Source organism: Lagenorhynchus albirostris, chromosome 4 (assembly GCF_949774975.1).
Source record: "Lagenorhynchus albirostris chromosome 4, mLagAlb1.1, whole genome shotgun sequence".
Taxonomy (NCBI): Eukaryota; Metazoa; Chordata; class Mammalia; order Artiodactyla; family Delphinidae; genus Lagenorhynchus; species Lagenorhynchus albirostris.
Genome location: NC_083098.1, coordinates 145,203,648 through 145,220,563, shown reverse-complemented (window position 1 = coordinate 145,220,563; position 16,916 = coordinate 145,203,648). Strand labels below are relative to the sequence as shown.

Sequence of the window (16,916 nt, the reverse complement as noted above, 5' to 3'; positions counted from 1 at the left end):
CATTTCAGCTCTAAACGCAAATACATTGTCAAGACAGTGGCCAACTTGGATCCTGTCCACGAGCAGCCCACTCTGCGACACCAAAATAGAAAATGGCTCTATCTGTGGATGTCATGGCCTGCTGGCCAAGGCTTCGCCTTCAGCGGACAGATCCAGACAGCCCCGCCCTTGGATGACCCGGACACATCGATGCTTCCTGCCCAAATACAGTATAAAAATGCTTTGCAGAAGCGTGTGGCAGTTAACCTCATAAAAAGGCACTTCGTCCTGGGGCAGATCTCCGTGTCAGGCATGTGGGAACAGGCAGACCTCAGGGAGACAGTGGGTCCTACTTGCTAAAGGAGTGTGCTCGATGTAGTTTATCGTTATCATGGCCTCCCTGAGGTAGAAAGCCACCGGATGTGGGACCTGGGAGTTTTGGACAATCTCAGGAATACAGAAATCATAATAGCCCCTAATTTTTCATTGCATTCTCACTACGGGCTGGTGCTGTACTAATACTTCACCTGAATTCTCTCTCAAGCCACATAACGACCCCACGAGTTGGATACATTGCTATCCCATTTCATAAATGAGAAAATGGAGGCTCAGACAGGAGCCTCTGAGCCCTCCCCCTTCTCCCCCAGCAGGATCACGCCCCAGGTGCCTCTGAAGTCACCAGCTTCTTGGCTTCCTTTCCCTCCCTGTCCCAACTCCCTACTCCCTGCAGTGCTTCCGGGGGTCACCTACGCCTGAATCCGTGGCTCAGGGTCAACATCTGGGGGACCTGGCCTCAGACACCTCGTGTGTAAATACTTCGACCTTGGTGTGCCTCCAACCCTCACCTCCTGCCAACTCTTCTTTTCAGAGAATTCCGGGATATGGTGTTTTTTCCTGCACACCTGCCCCTCAGCGACAATGACTTCTGTTATCTGACAAGTCTGCTGTTACTATTTAGAAGAAGCAGAAAAAGAGGCCCCAGGTGGGGATAGAAGATAAAGGTAGAGACGATGGCTGGGAAGAGTAGAGGGTTTGCAAAGAAGTCCTGGGGCCTCGAAGAGGCTGAGAACACGCAGGTGAGCCTGGACTTGGAACCATGGAAGGGAGCCAGGCGCAGGAGGAGGAACCGATGCAGGAAGCAGCACAGCCCAGCGGGGATGCCGCACCCCTGGGTGACCGTGGGAAGGATTAACCCACAGCATGTCAGGCAGTGGAGTTGCTCAGTGTCTCAGGAATGCAGGTGGGCCTGAAGACAGGAGTGAGGATGCTGGGTCAGGAGGTCGGGAGGAGTGAACACAGAGAGGGATGCTTCTTGCTCTCTGTGGGACCAGCAGAGCAGGTCTGGACTGGAGGGAAAGCAGGCGCCCAGGACTCCCTGCCTCTCAGTACACTGTGATCTGGGTCATGACAGATCATCTAACAGATTGGTGGTCTTCATAGTTTCATTTCAGTGAACGTAGGCATATACACAGGGCCTTGTTGGCCCCTGGCTGGTGCGGCCCTGGGTCCCTGAGCTCTTCACATGAACAGTGTTTTGTCAGGAGATTTGCTCAAAGCTCAGCCCTGGCTGATGGAGAGGGGGGCCTGGGTGGCAGACAGGAGGGCGGGATGGCATGCTGTCCACGTGTGTGAGCAGGTTGCAGGTGGCGGGGAAACAGCTGCGCCTAAGCTTGACCCCCAGAGACTCAGACATATCCATCCCAGCCCAAAGGCATGCCAGCTTTGGAGCAGGAGCCCTGGGAAAGCTGTGAGCCAAGGGGAGTTGAGAACAGAGCTGGGTCTGTTTGGAAGTGGTTCATCTTCTGAACAAGGAGTTGGGGCACAGCAGGTCTGGGTGTCCACTCTGGGCTGGACACTGAGACACATCTGTGCATCAATGAAATAGAAAACAATTATACAATGGAAAGGGTCGACAAAGTCAAATCTTCTTTAAAGAGTAATAAAATGTATTACCCCCTGATAAGACTAATCATGATAAAAAGAGGGAAAGCACAAATGGTGATATCAAGAATGAAAATGGGACATAATGGGAGAAACAGAGGCCATTAAAGAAATAAAAAGAGGAAATTATGAACAATTTGGTCAATACTTGCAAAATTTAGATGAAATAAACACATTCCCAGAGAAACACAACTTGCCTAAGCTGACATAAGAAGAAATGGAAAACTCGAATTGTCCCTAATACACTAAAGAGGTTGAATCCATAGTTCAGACTTTCTCAAGAAGGTTCTTGGAGAAAATTCCAATAGATGTCATGACCAGAAAATTCTATCACCATTTAAGATAGAAATAATGTCAATCTTATACAAATTTTTGTAGAGAACAGAAAAAGATTAAACACTGCCCAAGTCACTTTATGAGGTCAGAATAATCGTGATAGAAAACTCTAAAGTGAACACCCGGAAAAAGGAAAATTATAGACCAACTACTAATGAACACAGAAAACTCAAACAAAATCCAGCAAAATATTAAAAAAGGATATTACACCATAATAAGATTTTGTCCCCTAGTGCAAGGTTGGTATAGCATTTTAAAATCAAGGTATTTCAGTACAGTAACAGAGCAAAGGAGGAAATCATTTAATCATTTTAGTAGAAGCAGAAAAGGCTTTTGTTAAAATTCAATATTCATAGTTTTTATTATTATTGCAAACTAGCAATAAAAGGAAATTTTCTTAAGCTGATAAAAATTAGTATAAAAAACTTATGGGAAACATTATTTTTAATGGTGAAGTGTGGAAATCTCTTCTTTTGAGATCAGAAACAAGATTAAGATGTCCATTATCAGTTTTTCTACATAACATTGAACTAGCGGTTTTAGCCAGTGCAACAAGGCAAGAAAAAAAACAAGTAAAATGTATTAAGATTGAAAAGGAAGAAACAAAACTCATTATTTATAGATGATGTGATTGAGTATGTAGAAAAATGCTCTCTCTATATATATTGTTAGAATTGACAAGGTTGCTGGATATAAGAGCAGTATACAAAATTATTGAAAAATAAGAAAAAAACCATAAAAACAAGGTTATATATCAGCAATAGTCAGAAAATTAAAAAAATTTTGAAGGATACTATTTACAACATCAAATGTAAGCTATCTACACAGAAAACGATATGACATTTTTGGAGAAATAATAAATGGAGGAATACCCATGTTCATGTAGAAGCAGCCTGGATATAATAAACGTCACCTCTCTCAAAGCTGATCTGTAGATCCAGTGCCATACTAATGAAATTCACAAGAGGTGGAACTTGACAAACTTATTCTAGAATATATGCAGAAAAGCAAAGAGTCAAGGTCAGCTAAGCACCCTTGAAGGAAAAGAACAATGTGGATGCTTGTACTGTACTCGATAATAAAATATATCCTAAAACTAAAGTGATTTTTGACTGGAGGGTGTTGGGACGAGGATAGAGGGGAAGAGCCATAGGACAGAAGAGTCCAAAAACAGACCAGGCATATATGGGGGCTTGGGCTCTGACAAAGGGAGAAATAATTGCATTTTATGGGACAATGATATCTCCACATGTCCAGATGGAAAAGGATGGGACTTGACCTCTCCTTTGCACCACACATAAAAGTCAGTTCCAGCTGGATTATGGATCTAAGTGTAAAATGTAAACTAATAAATCTTCAGGAAGCTATCAGGAAGGTAGGGATCCTGAGGTAGGAAGATACTTTCTAAGCCAGATATAAAAAAACATTGGCTGGGAAGGAAAAGATGGGTAAATCGGGCTATCGAAACAAACCTCATCAAAGGGTACCGTTTGGAGAGTGGCAAGGAAAGCTACAGAGACCGAGGAGGTATTTTCAGCACACAAATCCTGAAAAGAGCTCATTTCTACAGTGTATAAAAGAACCACCAAGCGATAAGAAACAGGCTGTTCTGGAGAGTAACGGGCAAGACGTGAAACGTCCTGCACCAGAGAGCACAGCTAAATGACCGGCAAGTGTTCGCAAAGCTGCGCAGGCTCCCAGGGCTCACAGATCTGCAAACTGAAATCCAGAGCGACTGCTCCGTGGGCACAGAATGGCTCCCATTCGAGGCTGCGGCTGCGGCAGGCGCTGGCGAGGGCGCGAGCACTGAGAAGTCTCGTCCACGCGGGGGCGGCGGGTGCACGTTAGTAAAACCACTTTCTTTTGTTTTTGTTTTTGTTTTTGCGGTACGCGGGCCTCTCACGGTTGTGGCCTCTCCCGCCACGCAGCACAGGCTCCGGACGCGCAGGCTCAGCAGCCATGGCTCACGGGCCCAGCCGCTCCGCGGCATGTGGGATCTTCCCGGACCGGGGCACGAACCCGCGTCCCCTGCATCGGCAGGCGGACTCCCAACCACTGCGCCACCAGGGAAGCCCAGTAAAACCACTTTGAAAAGCTCATATTTCTACCCAAATGGGATATGGGATATACATATACCAATGGGATATACGTGCACCCAATGACCCAGCCATCTCGCTCCTAGAAAGGCACCCAGCAGAAATGCTTGTCCGGTCGCTGGAGACATACACACAGGCTCACGGCTGCTTGGAGGAGATGGGACACAGCCTCGAGCTGGAAACAGCCCCAGTGTCTGTCACCAGGAGACAGGTACTCGTGGACCGGACGCTCTCCAGTGACGATGAGCATCAGTAACTAAAGCCACACATCACTGTGGATGAGACAAGCAGCATATTTGGTAAAACACACGAATGAGGACACATCGTGGGATCCCTTTTTTTTTTTTTAAGAAGATGTTGAGGGTAGGAGTTTATTTATTTATTTATTTTTGCTGTGCTGGGTCTTCCTTTCTGTGCGAGGGCTTTCTCTAGCTGCGGCGAGTGGGGGCCACTCTTCATTGCGGTGTGTGGGCCTCTCACTATCGCGGCCTCTTCCGTTGCGGAGCACAGGCTCCAGACGCGCAGGCTCAGCGGCCATGGCTCATGGGCCTAGTTGCTCCGCGGCATGTGGGATCCTCCCGGACTGGGGCTCGAACCTGTGTCCCCTGCATTAGCAGGCAGCTTCTCAACCACTGCACCACCAGGGAAGCCCCGGGATCCCATTTGTAATAGTGAAAGATGCACGTGAAACTCAACTTGTGTTTAGCAATGCAGGCGTAGGTGATAAAACTTTAAAGCAAAGGGAGGAAATGATGACCCTAAAGTGAGGAAAGGAGGCGGCGTCGTGGGAGGGACTGCAGGTGCTGTGGGGGCTGTCAGGCTGCTGCTCTTGACAGGCGGTGGTGGTGGTGTGTGTTTGTTTTCAGACGATACACTCCACCGTAGGCGAGGGCCCTTTTCTCTATGTGTCACACTTCACAGGAAAAATGATTCTGAAAAAATAAAAACGTTTCAAGCACGTCCTCTCTCCATTTACCCACTGCGCCGTTTTTAGAAAACATTTACTTGAAGAAACATTTCAACCAAAACGAAAAAGACATTGATAGAAGAAGACGACATGGAATTCAAGAAAAGTGGGTATCCTGACATGTGGAATGAAAAGAGATGTGCACAAGGACACGGCACACCGACAGAGGTGCGATGGGAGCGGGGCGATCGCGTGCGTGTGTGCACGCACATGTCTGTGTGTATATTCACGTGTGTGCCCTGTGCACACTCATGTGTGCTGTGTGTGTGCACACGTGCCTGCGTGTGTATATTTACATGTGGCCGTGTGCATAGTCACGTGTGCAGTGTGCGCGCGTGTGCTGTCACATCTTGTTCTGTTTACCTGGGTTTGGAGGGGCCGGGGCTGTGAGTCTGGGAGTGTCTGCAGAGGTGGATCAGGGCCAGACTCTGCCCTCGCCTCTGGACCTGAGAAGACAGAGGGCAGCCGTTTGTGGGACAGCGTGTGGCTTGTGACCACCGTGTGTAGAGATGACGGACGTCAGAGAGGACTTGGGCAGCCGGAGGGAGGAGGGCCCCTCTCAGCGGGTGAGGGGTGAGGGGTGAGGTGAGCGGCTCACCACCTCTGAGGAGCCCTGGAGGGGTGGCCCCAGAGTGCGGGGGTCTCCTTTGAAGTGAGGCGAGGGAGCAGGATGGAGGCCAAATTGAGGAGGACGGTCCATTTCCCCGGGAGGCTCTCCTGGCCGGAGGTGTCCCCAGAGCCTGGAGCGGGTCCCGGGTGGAGATTGGTGACTCCGGGTGTGTAAAGGGACAGCACGTGGTCTGCTCCATCACACCTGCGGGTGTAGGGAGGCTTGTTCCCGGGGCTCAGAGAAATCCGTGGCAGTGAGGAAATTGGGGCCATTCTCTGCCCCCCCCATCGCCCTTCCCCTCCCCTCCCCAAGTCCCCACGCCCCTGGGTATCTGGCCTTCCCTGATATGGAACCTGGGGACCTGGCTTGCAATGACGTGGCAGGCACGGGCCCCCGACTGTTAGAGCTCAAAGGACCTCGGTTTCACGAGCCCCACCGGAGTGGAGTGTTTTCCCTGAGCACCTGCTCTGCTGCGGGCCCCGGGCTGGCTCTGGGGACGTGGCTGGGACTTCGGAGAAATTCACAAAGTCCTGGAGCCGGCCTTCTGGGAAAGGAAGCGGTCAGTATACAACTGGACAGTGGGACAGACTGGATGCGGGAAGCAGGGGCTTCCCTGGGGGCCTGGTGTGGCCAGGCTTCCTGGAGAGAGAGGATGAATGGGCTTTAGAGAGGGTTCAGGTTCCTGCTGTCACGAATCACCATAAATGCAGCGACTTCAAACAATGGAACTTACTGTCACAGTTCTCCGGGTCAGTGTCACTGCTGAATTCCAGGTGTGGGCAGGGCTATTTCCTCTGGGGGCTCCGGGGAGAACCCATTTCCCCATCTCTTCCAGCGTCCAGAGGCTCCCACAGTCTTCAGCCCCTTCATGTCACCCCAACCTCGCATCCATTGTCTGCCCCTCCTGCCTCACTCTGTAAGGACGCTGTGGTCATGTGAATCCCCGCCGGAGAATCCAGGGTGACCTCCCATCTCAGGATCTGCACCTGATCACAGCTGCAGGGCCCCTCTGGCCACGCGAGGTGACATGACGGGTCCCGGGGGGTATGACGTGGACCCCTGGGGGACCATTTTTCAGCCTACCGCGGAGGGGATGGTCAGTAGAAAGAAGCAGGCACGGGGCAGCCTGGGAGAGCGTCCAGGGAGAGCGAGCGGCTCGCACAGAGGCGGGACGGGGGAAAGTGAACGGAGGGAGATGAGAGCAGAGCCAGATCCCGAAAGACCTGATAAACATGCGGGAACAGCGGGGCAGCCATGGGGGCTGCGGGGAGGCGGGGAGGCGGGGGTCCACACCTGTGGTGGAGGGCAGGGGGTGACTGGAGGCGGGACCCGCCCTACGGAGACACAGAGCTGGCCAGTGTTGGCAGGTGGGCCCCAGCCGGGTCGCCCCCAGGCACGGCTCAAGGCGGGGGTATCAGGGCCCGGTCCTCTGCTGTTTCCCTCGCACCTGTGACCCCTTCCAGAATTTCCGTCCTTGGTCACTGTGTCTGGACCCACTAATCCCGGAGGGGCCCACGGAGGAACTCTGGGAGGAAGATGTCATGACCTGCAGGTCTGTTGCTCACAGAGATCCTACCCCGGAACGCTGGCTCTGGGAGCTCCTGGCCCGGTCCCACGTGCTCGGGCACATGGATGTCTGTCCTGCTGCAGCAGCCGTGACCACAACTGTCTGCTCCGGCCCAGCCCTGTCCCCTGCAGGCCAGCCCCCAGCTCACGTGTGACCCCAGGTCCTTTGCCTCTCTGGGCCTGAGTTTCAGCCTCTGTGCGATGGGTTGTTTGGTAAGCTGTGATGCCCCTTCCGGTCCCCTCCTTCTAGAACTCCAGGTGTTTAGGGAGGGACCCCGAGGCTGGAAGTGGGGGTCCGCCTCCCCACGGGGCTCTGACCTTCTCAGCATCTTGTTTACAGCTCCTGGGACGCAGAGCAGGGGGTGGGCTGTGAGCTCAGCCACCAGGGGTTGCGTCAGGAGCCCGGGGCTTGCACACGGCTTGGGCGGCAGCTGGCGGGCTCTGAGAAAGCTGTACCTCTCCAGGAGCAGCTGGAGCAGCTGCGGAGAGGCCAGCTGTGCCCAGCGGGGGCCGCCAGGGCTGAGTGGCTGGCGGCGGGCAGAGGCCTTGACTGCCACAGAGCCCACCGCCGCAGGGCCAGCTGGGGTGGGCGAGCAGGCAGTGCCCAGCGTCAGGCGAGGTGTCCCTCCTCCCGGAGGTGGCATCCACAGGCCTCCCTGCATGCAGAAGCGTGGAGTCAAGGGCCCCGACAGAGGTCAGCCAGGGAGGGGCTGAGCCGAGCCCACGGCTGCGCTGCGAGCCCCACCTCCTGCCTCCCGTTTCACACGTGGACAAGCTGAGGTCACGGAGGGAGGGGAGCCCTGTCACCCAGGGAGCCGGTGGCGGGGAGCAAGCGGATGTGAAGTGACATTTTGGGCACTTTGGGGCCAGACCGTGCGTCAGGAGCCTCCCGTGTGACAGTTGTTTTCGGCGGTGCCACGCCGCTTGCAGGATCTCAGTTCCCGGGTCAGGGACTGAACCAGGCCACCTAAGGGAACGCGCCGAGTCTGCCCTATGTGCCGATTAATCCAGCGCTTACTGCAGCAAAGCCGCTCTAGGGACAGATGGGTCTCACCCCGCCCTCTCTGGGCAGCGGGGCTGCGTCCCACGTCTGCCCCCTTCTTCCCTCCCCTCCAAACCCGAGGGTCTCTGGGTGGCGGTGGAGAAGGAGGGTTGCTGATGAATTGGTCACCGTTGCTGCCCGCAGACGCCACGCCCAGGGAGCCCAGTCCACCCCAGATCCACACCTCAGGGGAAGACGGCTCCATGAAATGCCCAGAGGGGGCCGGCGACCCGTCTGGGGCACTGCAAGCGTGTTATCCGACTGGATCTACTGGGCAAGTGCTGGGCACGCCCGACGTCTGTCTCTCAAAGTCTCAGGCAGGAGGGGCTGTCGGTTTCCCCCACGTTGCCCCACCTCTGAGGTCACCTGCAGCTGCGAGGGGCAGTTCTGGGCTCGCTGTCAGCGTTACCTCCAGGGCCTGCGTCCCTCCGCCTTTGGCCTGGGGGCTCCCCTTGGGCATGGCCCCCTGGAACGAGGGAGGGTGGGGTCTGTGGACGACCACCCCGCTTTCCATTTTGCACAGCTCTTCGGAGGGTCTCGGCCGGGTCCGCCCCGTCGCCCGAGCCCACCAGCTCAACACCGCAGGCCTCCGTCGGCTTCTCTCCCTTCCCCACCCCCGCTGCTGTGCTAAGGGCTAGATGGCGTCCCCCAGATTCATACGCTGAAGCCCTACCCGCAGCGTGATGGGAGGTAGAGTTGGGGCCTTGGGGCTGAGCAGGGCTCGGTGAGGGTGAGGACTCCATGGTGGGATTGCCGGCCCTGTGGGCAGCCCCCCGCCCCGTGTGTGCACAGAGAGCAGCAGCCTCGCCAGCTGGGAAGCCGCTCCCGCCAGGAACCGAATGGATCCCCTTGATCTCGGACCCTAGATCCCTCTCGGATGCCTGGCCCTGGTCAAGTCTGAGGCTCTACTCTCAGCGCCCTGCTTCCGGCTCACCCTCTGCCCAAGTCCAGGCCCACGCACCAGCTGGCCACACTCAGCATCTCCAGTGGCCGGCCATGTCCTGGACTGCCGCCTCCACAGCCTTCCTCCTTACTCTCAGGGGGGACCAAGTGGCCGCTGGGCACGTGCTCAGGACGGCTGAAGACGGAGAGCAAGGACCACGCTGCGCGGGCCGTTGCAAGTGTGCAAAGCAGGGGGCCTGCCCGGTGGGAGCGAGAGCAGAGACCCCAGAGGGTGGACAGACTTCGGACGTCCGGGCTGTTCTCGGTTGAGGGGTGGGGTGGCACGGGGCCTGCTCTGTGGGGGCGCTGTGGCCCACCCGCTCTGGATGGGAGGGGAGGGATGGGGGCTGGCTGGGAGGCGGGCAGCCCCGCGGCGTGGGCTGAGCCAGGCTCTGGGGCCGTGCTCTGGCGTTTTCGGAGGGTGCTGGCACTGGGATGGGCTGTAACTGTGGAGTCCAGCTCAGGGTGGGCGGGAGGGGCGGGCGGACCGGCGGGCAGTGGGGACCACGGCTCAGTAGGGGTTGGGAGGTGCCTTGCAGGGCTGCTGCTATGCCTGGCCCCCTCCTTCCCCAGCAGGGCCTGGGTACGGCCCAGGGGTGGGGACTGAGAAGGGTGCTTAGTTCACATCATCTGAGCCCTGGGATTGCAAAACTGGGATGGTGAACCAGATCCCAGAGCCCTCATTAAAGAGCCGCCTGTGACAGTTTCTGGTTCTCTTCTGAGTGTGGGTGCTGAGTGATTCTTGGTCCGATTTCCCTTCCCCCAGCCAGCCAGCTGGCCACACTCAGCATCTCCAGCGCCCGGCGTGCCTGTCTCCACGCACCTCCCGTGAGCCCTTCTGGTACTGAGCGTGATTCCGGCTGCCGCCATGGCCGTCTGAGACCACCTCCTGAAATTCGCCCCGTGGCGGGTCATTTAAGTCTGGACCTACTGAACCCCAGGCTCTCGGAGCTCGGAAAAGCTTGCAGTCTGCAGTCTGAGGTCACTCCCCCGCCCCACCCCCGAGGCAGAAGGTGGCGGCGGTCACACAGAGGCCGGCTGGCGGCAGACCCTGCCGCGCTGTAAGGTTTGGAACCAAGGGAACTTGATCCTTCCGGGCCGGTGGTCCAGAACACAGGGCTGGGCCCCTCCCTCTCAGCCCTGATGGGCGCCCCTCACCCTCACAACCCCACTTGTGACCCTGGGAGCTGGCCCTGGGCAAGTTCACAGCTCCCGCCATCCCTGGGCAGCCCCTGCGGTGTCCCTGGGCAGCGAGCTTTGTCTCTCCTGCTCTGCCTCATTCCCTGTTGCTGGGTGGTCTCTGCAGTGAGGATGACACAGCACAGATGCAGGGAAGCCTTTATCACACGGCCTGGCCGGGCACACACTGCACACTCAGCGGACTCGCCGCTGCCAGCCAGGCGCCTCTCCAAGGGCTCTGCCCGACTGCCAGGAGTTCGGAGGTCTCAGGACCCTGCTGCCTGGGGGGAGAGGCCACGACACGGGGAAGGGAGGGGTCTTGCCGGGGACCGGGGGCCTGGGAGCAAGTGGGGAGCCAGGGCTGAGTGGTGGGGCAGCTGGGGCGTGGCGATGCCTGGGTGCTCCAGGCGGGTAGGCCCGGGTCTCTGTGCCCACTGATGTGTCAGCTCTGAGCGGCACGGCGGCGGGTGGGCTGCCCCGGACGCCCCTGCTGGTACAGGACCGTGTGCTTGTCAACTTTAATCCCCATACAGTAGAGAAACAGACAGTACAAGCAACATGGGGGACCGGTTGCGCCTGGAAACAGGCTCCCCGCGGAGAGGGGGGCACCTCGCCTGCTCCTGGGCGATGCCGTGAGTCCCGCTGCACAGAACAGCCAGGGGAGGTGTAGCCGGCTCAGCCCCCCCCTCCCCTCCCCCCCGCAGGTCCCAGCTTCCTCTGCCCTCCGCCCTCCACCCCAGGGGCCCCTCCCGGAGGACGGGCGGTCTTCCAGGGGGTCCGACACGCTCTGCTCTCTGCCAGTTTCTCTTGCGCCTGGGAAGGCGGACCTCATCGCCAAGCCCTGGGGCTTGGCTGGACGGCCAGGGGGCATCCCGCGGTGCCAACTCCGGGCCAGAACCGCCACACCTGACTCCTCAAGGGGAGCAGATTGGCCGGGCAGACAGCCCTGGTCATTCAACATGGTGGGCGCTGTGCTATTGGGTGTGGGAGGCCAGGGAGGCGCACCTGGGAGAGAAGGAGGCTGGGGGGCTGAGACCTGAACAGGTGAGAGTCAGTGAGGGGAGGGGTGGGGCAGCGGGCATTCCAGAGAGAGGTATCCTATCAACAGGTGCAAAGGCAGGAAGGCGGGAGAGAGGATGGGACTTCTTCTGGGCAAATAGAAGAGTTTTCTAGATCTGGGAACTTGGAAGGGCCCTCAGGAGCATTTGGTGGGCGGGGGGGACATTGGGCTGCCCCCAGGGGCACCGTGATGCTGGGGCCAGTCCTCCCAGAAGGCTGAGATGCGGACCCCTGGCCAAGCCCAGCCCGTGGCTCTGGCCCTGGACGGCCGGGAGGAGGCCTCTGGCTCTGCTGAGGACCGACCTCGGTCCTTTGTCCTGACCCCAAGGGAGGCAGCGGCTCCGGGCGGAGCCCGTCTGCTGGCCCCTGTCCCGGCTGCAGGCTCCGGCGGCGATGGAGGGAGGGGGCCCCACCCTCACAGGACGACCTCGGGCACAATGCTGAAGAGCAGGTCGTCGTTCCCCCGCCGCACCTGCAGCAGCAGCGGCGACTCGGTCAGGACGGCTTCCTGCAGCTCGCTCGAGTCGGCCAGAGGGCGCCCGTTGACCTTGACGATGATGTCGCCATCTTGGATGCCCCCTCTGCCAACAGGAGAGACACGTGGTCACAGCACCGCCCCGAGAGGCCCGGGCCCGGGTCTGGGCACAGTGGGCTTTAACAGCAGCACATTAGGAAAATTCATTTCAACAGGGAAGGACACGGCCCTGACCGCAAGGCTCTCACAGCAGACGGAAAGCACTGTCCTGCAACGGACTAGCGCCTTCTCCGTCTACTTCTGTACATCAGAAGGGCTGGGGTCACGTTCTGGCTGCAGCCTCCCTCGCTGGGCTGCCTTGGGCCAGGTGCTCTGCCCCTTCGAGCCTCGGTTTCCACATCTACAGCCCTACGTGGGAACATGATTTGCAAATTACGAGGTCCAGGGGGTTGATTCTAACGTTAAGATTTTCCCGTCAGAGACAGAGCGAGCTGGGCTGGCCCCCCCTTTCTGCACCTGACTCGCTGTGACCTTCCCCTCCACCCAGAGGGCGGGCAGGGTGGCACCGTGGTTAGATGCATGGGTGATAGCGCCCAGATCCACACACGTGGGCCGTGTGACCTCGGAGGAGTGACTTTGCCAAGCCTTAGCCTTCCCATCTGAGCAATGGGGCGAGAGCAGCAGCCTGCGTGTCCCAGGCTGCAGTGAGGATTGACTGAGATGATGCACGTGGAACGCACAGCTCACGTGCAGCCTTGGCCGGCGGCAGCCACCATCGCCACAGAGCTCCCGTCTGGCTCTGGGGTGCCCTGCGTGCGGCCGCTCTCGGTGACCGCTGTCTGCTGAATCGCGGGGTGCGGCAACTCGGAATAAAGAGCTTGAGCTGCAGTGGTTACTCTTTGGCTTTCATGGATTCACGGATCGGTATTGCAACAATTCTTACTGCAGGTCGGCTGCGGGCTGAGCACGTGTACTGTGTTCACGGCGGAAGGACACAAGGGGTCCGCGTCTTCCAGCCCAGCACACAAAACAGAAAGGAGGCGTCCTGTTGGGTTGCAGGGGCCACGGGGGCTGGGGGGCCCACCTGCCCGGCTCCAGTCCGCACTCTGCCCTCACCCTTTCCAGCAGCCCGAGATCTCAGCGTGGACCATCTCCAGCTCCCGGGGTTACAGTTAAAAGCGGGATCTGCTGCAGCCCGCCCACCGCACAGATGCAGCCCTGAGGCAGAGGAGGGGTAGGCCTTGCTCAGAGCTGCTCCAGGGCACAGATCAGCCGTGCAAGTGCGTCAGACCCCACCCACCGCACTGCCTGCCTCAGCCCACAGTGCTGCAACAATTGACCTTTCTCTAGTAGTTGGTGGTTTCCAAGAAAACAAGGCTTTATCTCATTTGATCTTGACAATGTCTCACGGGACAGGAAGAGTAGGTTGAATCATGCCCATTTTGCAGATGAGAACACTGGCCCAGAGAGACCCAGGCTGGCCCACGGGGCTGGTGAGAGCCAGGCTGACGCAGCTCGGGGTGACCTCTGCTACTCTGTCTCCCCAGACCCAAGGAAAGGACATTCTGGGCCAAGGAAGGGCATGGCCTTCACCTCTCCAGCCTGCCTCTGGCTTAGAGGACTGGCCGGAGTCCCACCTGCCACTCCACATTGCGTCATGCTGCCAGGAAGCTAAAGGTCGTGCGCATCAGTGAGGCCCAGCCCAGGCCCTGCACCCACCTGCCCAGTCTCCCTGCTTCCTCCGGTGAAGCCTACCTCTGAGAAGGTGAATTTGGGACAACCTCTTGCACGTAAATCCCACTGCTGACCGCCGGGAAGTCTGGGTTGCTGGCCTTCAGTTCCTCCACCAAACTGAAAAGGCAGTTCCACGGTTAAGGCACTCCTTCTGAGCCTCCAAACGGACTCTTCCTTCTCTCCACCACCCGGGCCAGACCAGGCGTCTCCTCTGGGCTCCCACCTTGCCCTGTCCTGCCACTGACCACTCTGGGTTGTCACTGATCCTTGCCTGTGTCCCCTACTCAACGTGGGCTCCTCAAGAGAAACCTTGGTGAAGGTGGATGGTCAGAAGTGTAAAGAGGGGAGGGTGATGGACAGACGGATGGGAGGATGGGGGGGAGGAAGGATGAGGAAGGAAGGAAAGGTAGAGGAGGATGAACAGACACTGGGTGAATGATGCTGTGGAGAGACAGACAACTGGACGGACGGTGTGACGGATGAGCGGGTGGGTGATAGGGAGACGGAAAGAATACCTTTAGAAAACAAATTGGCATATCGGTCTTGATTCCGAATTGCTTTTAGACCTATTCCCTAGGTGAACAGTTGCTGAAACAGGAAGAAGGTCATTTTAGGGACTGAGTGGGCAGGAGGGTGAGTCAGGTGAGCTTACCTCTTCCCAGAGCTCCCCAGTGCAGAGACCTCTTCCTTCTTCAAACCTTGGACCTGACGTTGCATTTTCCTCCCTTCAGCTTCCTTTCCTTCCTCTCTCTCCCTCCTCTTCCCCACCCCCTTCTCTATTTCACTCACTTAGTATTTCCAGGCACCCACTCTGCTGTAGACCGGGTCCTGGGAGGGGTGGGGGGAGCAGACAGATGAGCAGGACCCAGTCCCTGCTCCCAAGGAGCTCATGGTCAAGGTTGAGGATGGGCGATTCTGACACCACGGGACCAAGGCGATGCTGGCGAGGGAAGCACAGCTTTGCAAGAGAAGAGGAGGCACCTGGGGAGGTAGAATAGTGTCCCCCCCGCCCCCAAAACTGATGCCCACCTAGGGCCTCAGAACGTGACATTGTTTGGAAATAGGGTCTTTGCAGACATGGTTGGTTAAGAATCTCTAGATGAGATCAGCCTGACTTAGAGTGGGCCCTTAATCCAATGGCTGGTGTTTTAATAAGAGAAATAAGAGGGAGACTGGACACAGACACACAGGAAGAAGACGCCATGCGATGAGAATGGCAGAGCCTGCAGAGATGCAACTACAGTCCAAGAAACACCTGGAACCACCAGAAGCTGGGAGGTGCAAGGAAGATCCTCCCCTGGAGCGGCCGAGGGGAGTGCAGCCCTGCTGACACCTTGATTTGGGACTGTGGGCTTCCAGAACTGTGAGAGAATGAACTTCTATTGTTTTGAGCCTCCGAGTTTGTGGTAATTTGTTATGGAAGCCACAGGAAGCTCATCTGGGAGGCTTCCTGGAGGAGGGGCACCTGAATGGAGTCCTACGGAAGCCAAAGGAACCTATCAGGCAAAGGGGGAAAGGCATTCCAGGCAGAGGGACCGGCCTGAAAAAGGCTCAGAAGCCTGAGTGTGTCTGGCCTGCTGGAGCACCTGCGGGTGGCCGGGCATGTTGGGGCCAGGGTCTGGGAGGAAGCTCGAGGTGAGGGATGAGAACGGAGGGGTGGCGGGGGCAGCGTCCTTCGGCACTCACCTGGGTGTGATGGTCCGCATTCGTATGCCAATGAAGCGCTTCTTCCAGTCTAGAAACCGAGCACGTCGGGACTTGGTTAGAGCCTCCGTGGAAGTCTCTGTCCCCGCCAAGGAGCCGGGCAGGGGCAGAAGTCCCCCACCCGCTACACCAGTAGTAGAAGGCAGCGGGAGCCGCCTTGCTTGGACCAGCCCAGCCCCCTTGTGATCACCTAGAGTTTCCTCTCTCCACTTGGCTGTTCTTGAGGGGCTGGGAGACGTCCTGGCTCTAATCTTGTGGCTTCGTGCCCACCCTCACCCTCTCAGGCACCATCCAACCACCTCAGCTCTGACACCGGCTCTCCTGCTAAGCCCCACATCCAAACCCCAGCAGACAGTGGGGCTCTTCTCTCCACAGGTTCCCCAAAGTCACCTTCCTCTGGTCTGAACTAGTCACCTTCCCCAGCCTTCTCCATAAATAATATATTAATCGATAATACCCAGTGAGCTCTGACCATGCGGCAGGCCCTCTGGTTGGAGCACTGTACGCCTAATAGGCTAAGATGGTACCTCTATGCTCCCAGCTGCCCCAGCCTATGACTTAGACCCAGAAATAGAATTTACATATTTTAAACCATAAACAAGTTTCAGTACATTTTTAAAATGTCGTATCATAAAAATATGCTCTCTGGCCACAATGGAATTAAACTAGAAATCACTAATAGAAAGGTATCTACAAGATTCCCAATAACTTAGAAACCAAATATATATTTCTAAATAACCCATCTTTGTTTTTTTTTTTTCTGTACGCGGGCCTCTCACTGTTGTGGCCTCTCCCGTTGCGGAGCACAGGCTCTGGACGCGCAAGCTCAGCGGCCATGGCTAACGGGCCCAGCCGCTCCGTGGCACGTGGGATCTTCCCAGACCGGGGCACGAACCCGTGTCCCCTGCATCGGCAGGCGGACTCTCAAACACTGCGCCACCAGGAAAGCCCCCTTGGCACTATTTTTAAAAATTAATTCAAAGCACATAATAGTCCTAAGTCTAAAACCTCACAAAGTAAAACTTTTGGAAGAAAATGTAAGAGAAAACCTTCCTGGACCTTTGGTTAGCAAAGATTTCTTTCATATAACACTAGACTCACAACCCATTTACAAAAATTGGTAAATCAGACTTCGTCAAAATTCACAAAACTTCTGCTCTTAAGAGAATGAAAAGACAAGCCAGCAGGAGAAAATATTTGCAGTTCATTTATCTGACAAAGGGATCCTGTCCAGAACATATAAAGAATTCTCAAAACTTAAGAACACGAACAACTCCAATTTTAAA

At 56.5% G+C, this 16,916-nt stretch overlaps 1 protein-coding gene across 1 annotated transcript in view; it reads right to left on the bottom strand.

The window, feature by feature from the left end:
• Window positions 1-10,803: 10,803 nt before the first annotated feature.
• HTRA3 (HtrA serine peptidase 3) overlaps window positions 10,804-16,916 on the bottom strand; it is a 30,293-nt gene continuing 24,180 nt past the window's right edge. Inside the window, exons 7-9 of the mRNA XM_060148780.1 lie at window positions 15,613-15,661; window positions 13,948-14,043; window positions 10,804-12,298 (exon numbers count right to left, since the gene is read on the bottom strand). Of these exons, the coding sequence (XP_060004763.1) occupies window positions 12,133-12,298; window positions 13,948-14,043; window positions 15,613-15,661 (311 nt within the window). The 3' untranslated portion in view covers window positions 10,804-12,132. The remainder of the gene's footprint in view (window positions 12,299-13,947; window positions 14,044-15,612; window positions 15,662-16,916) is intronic.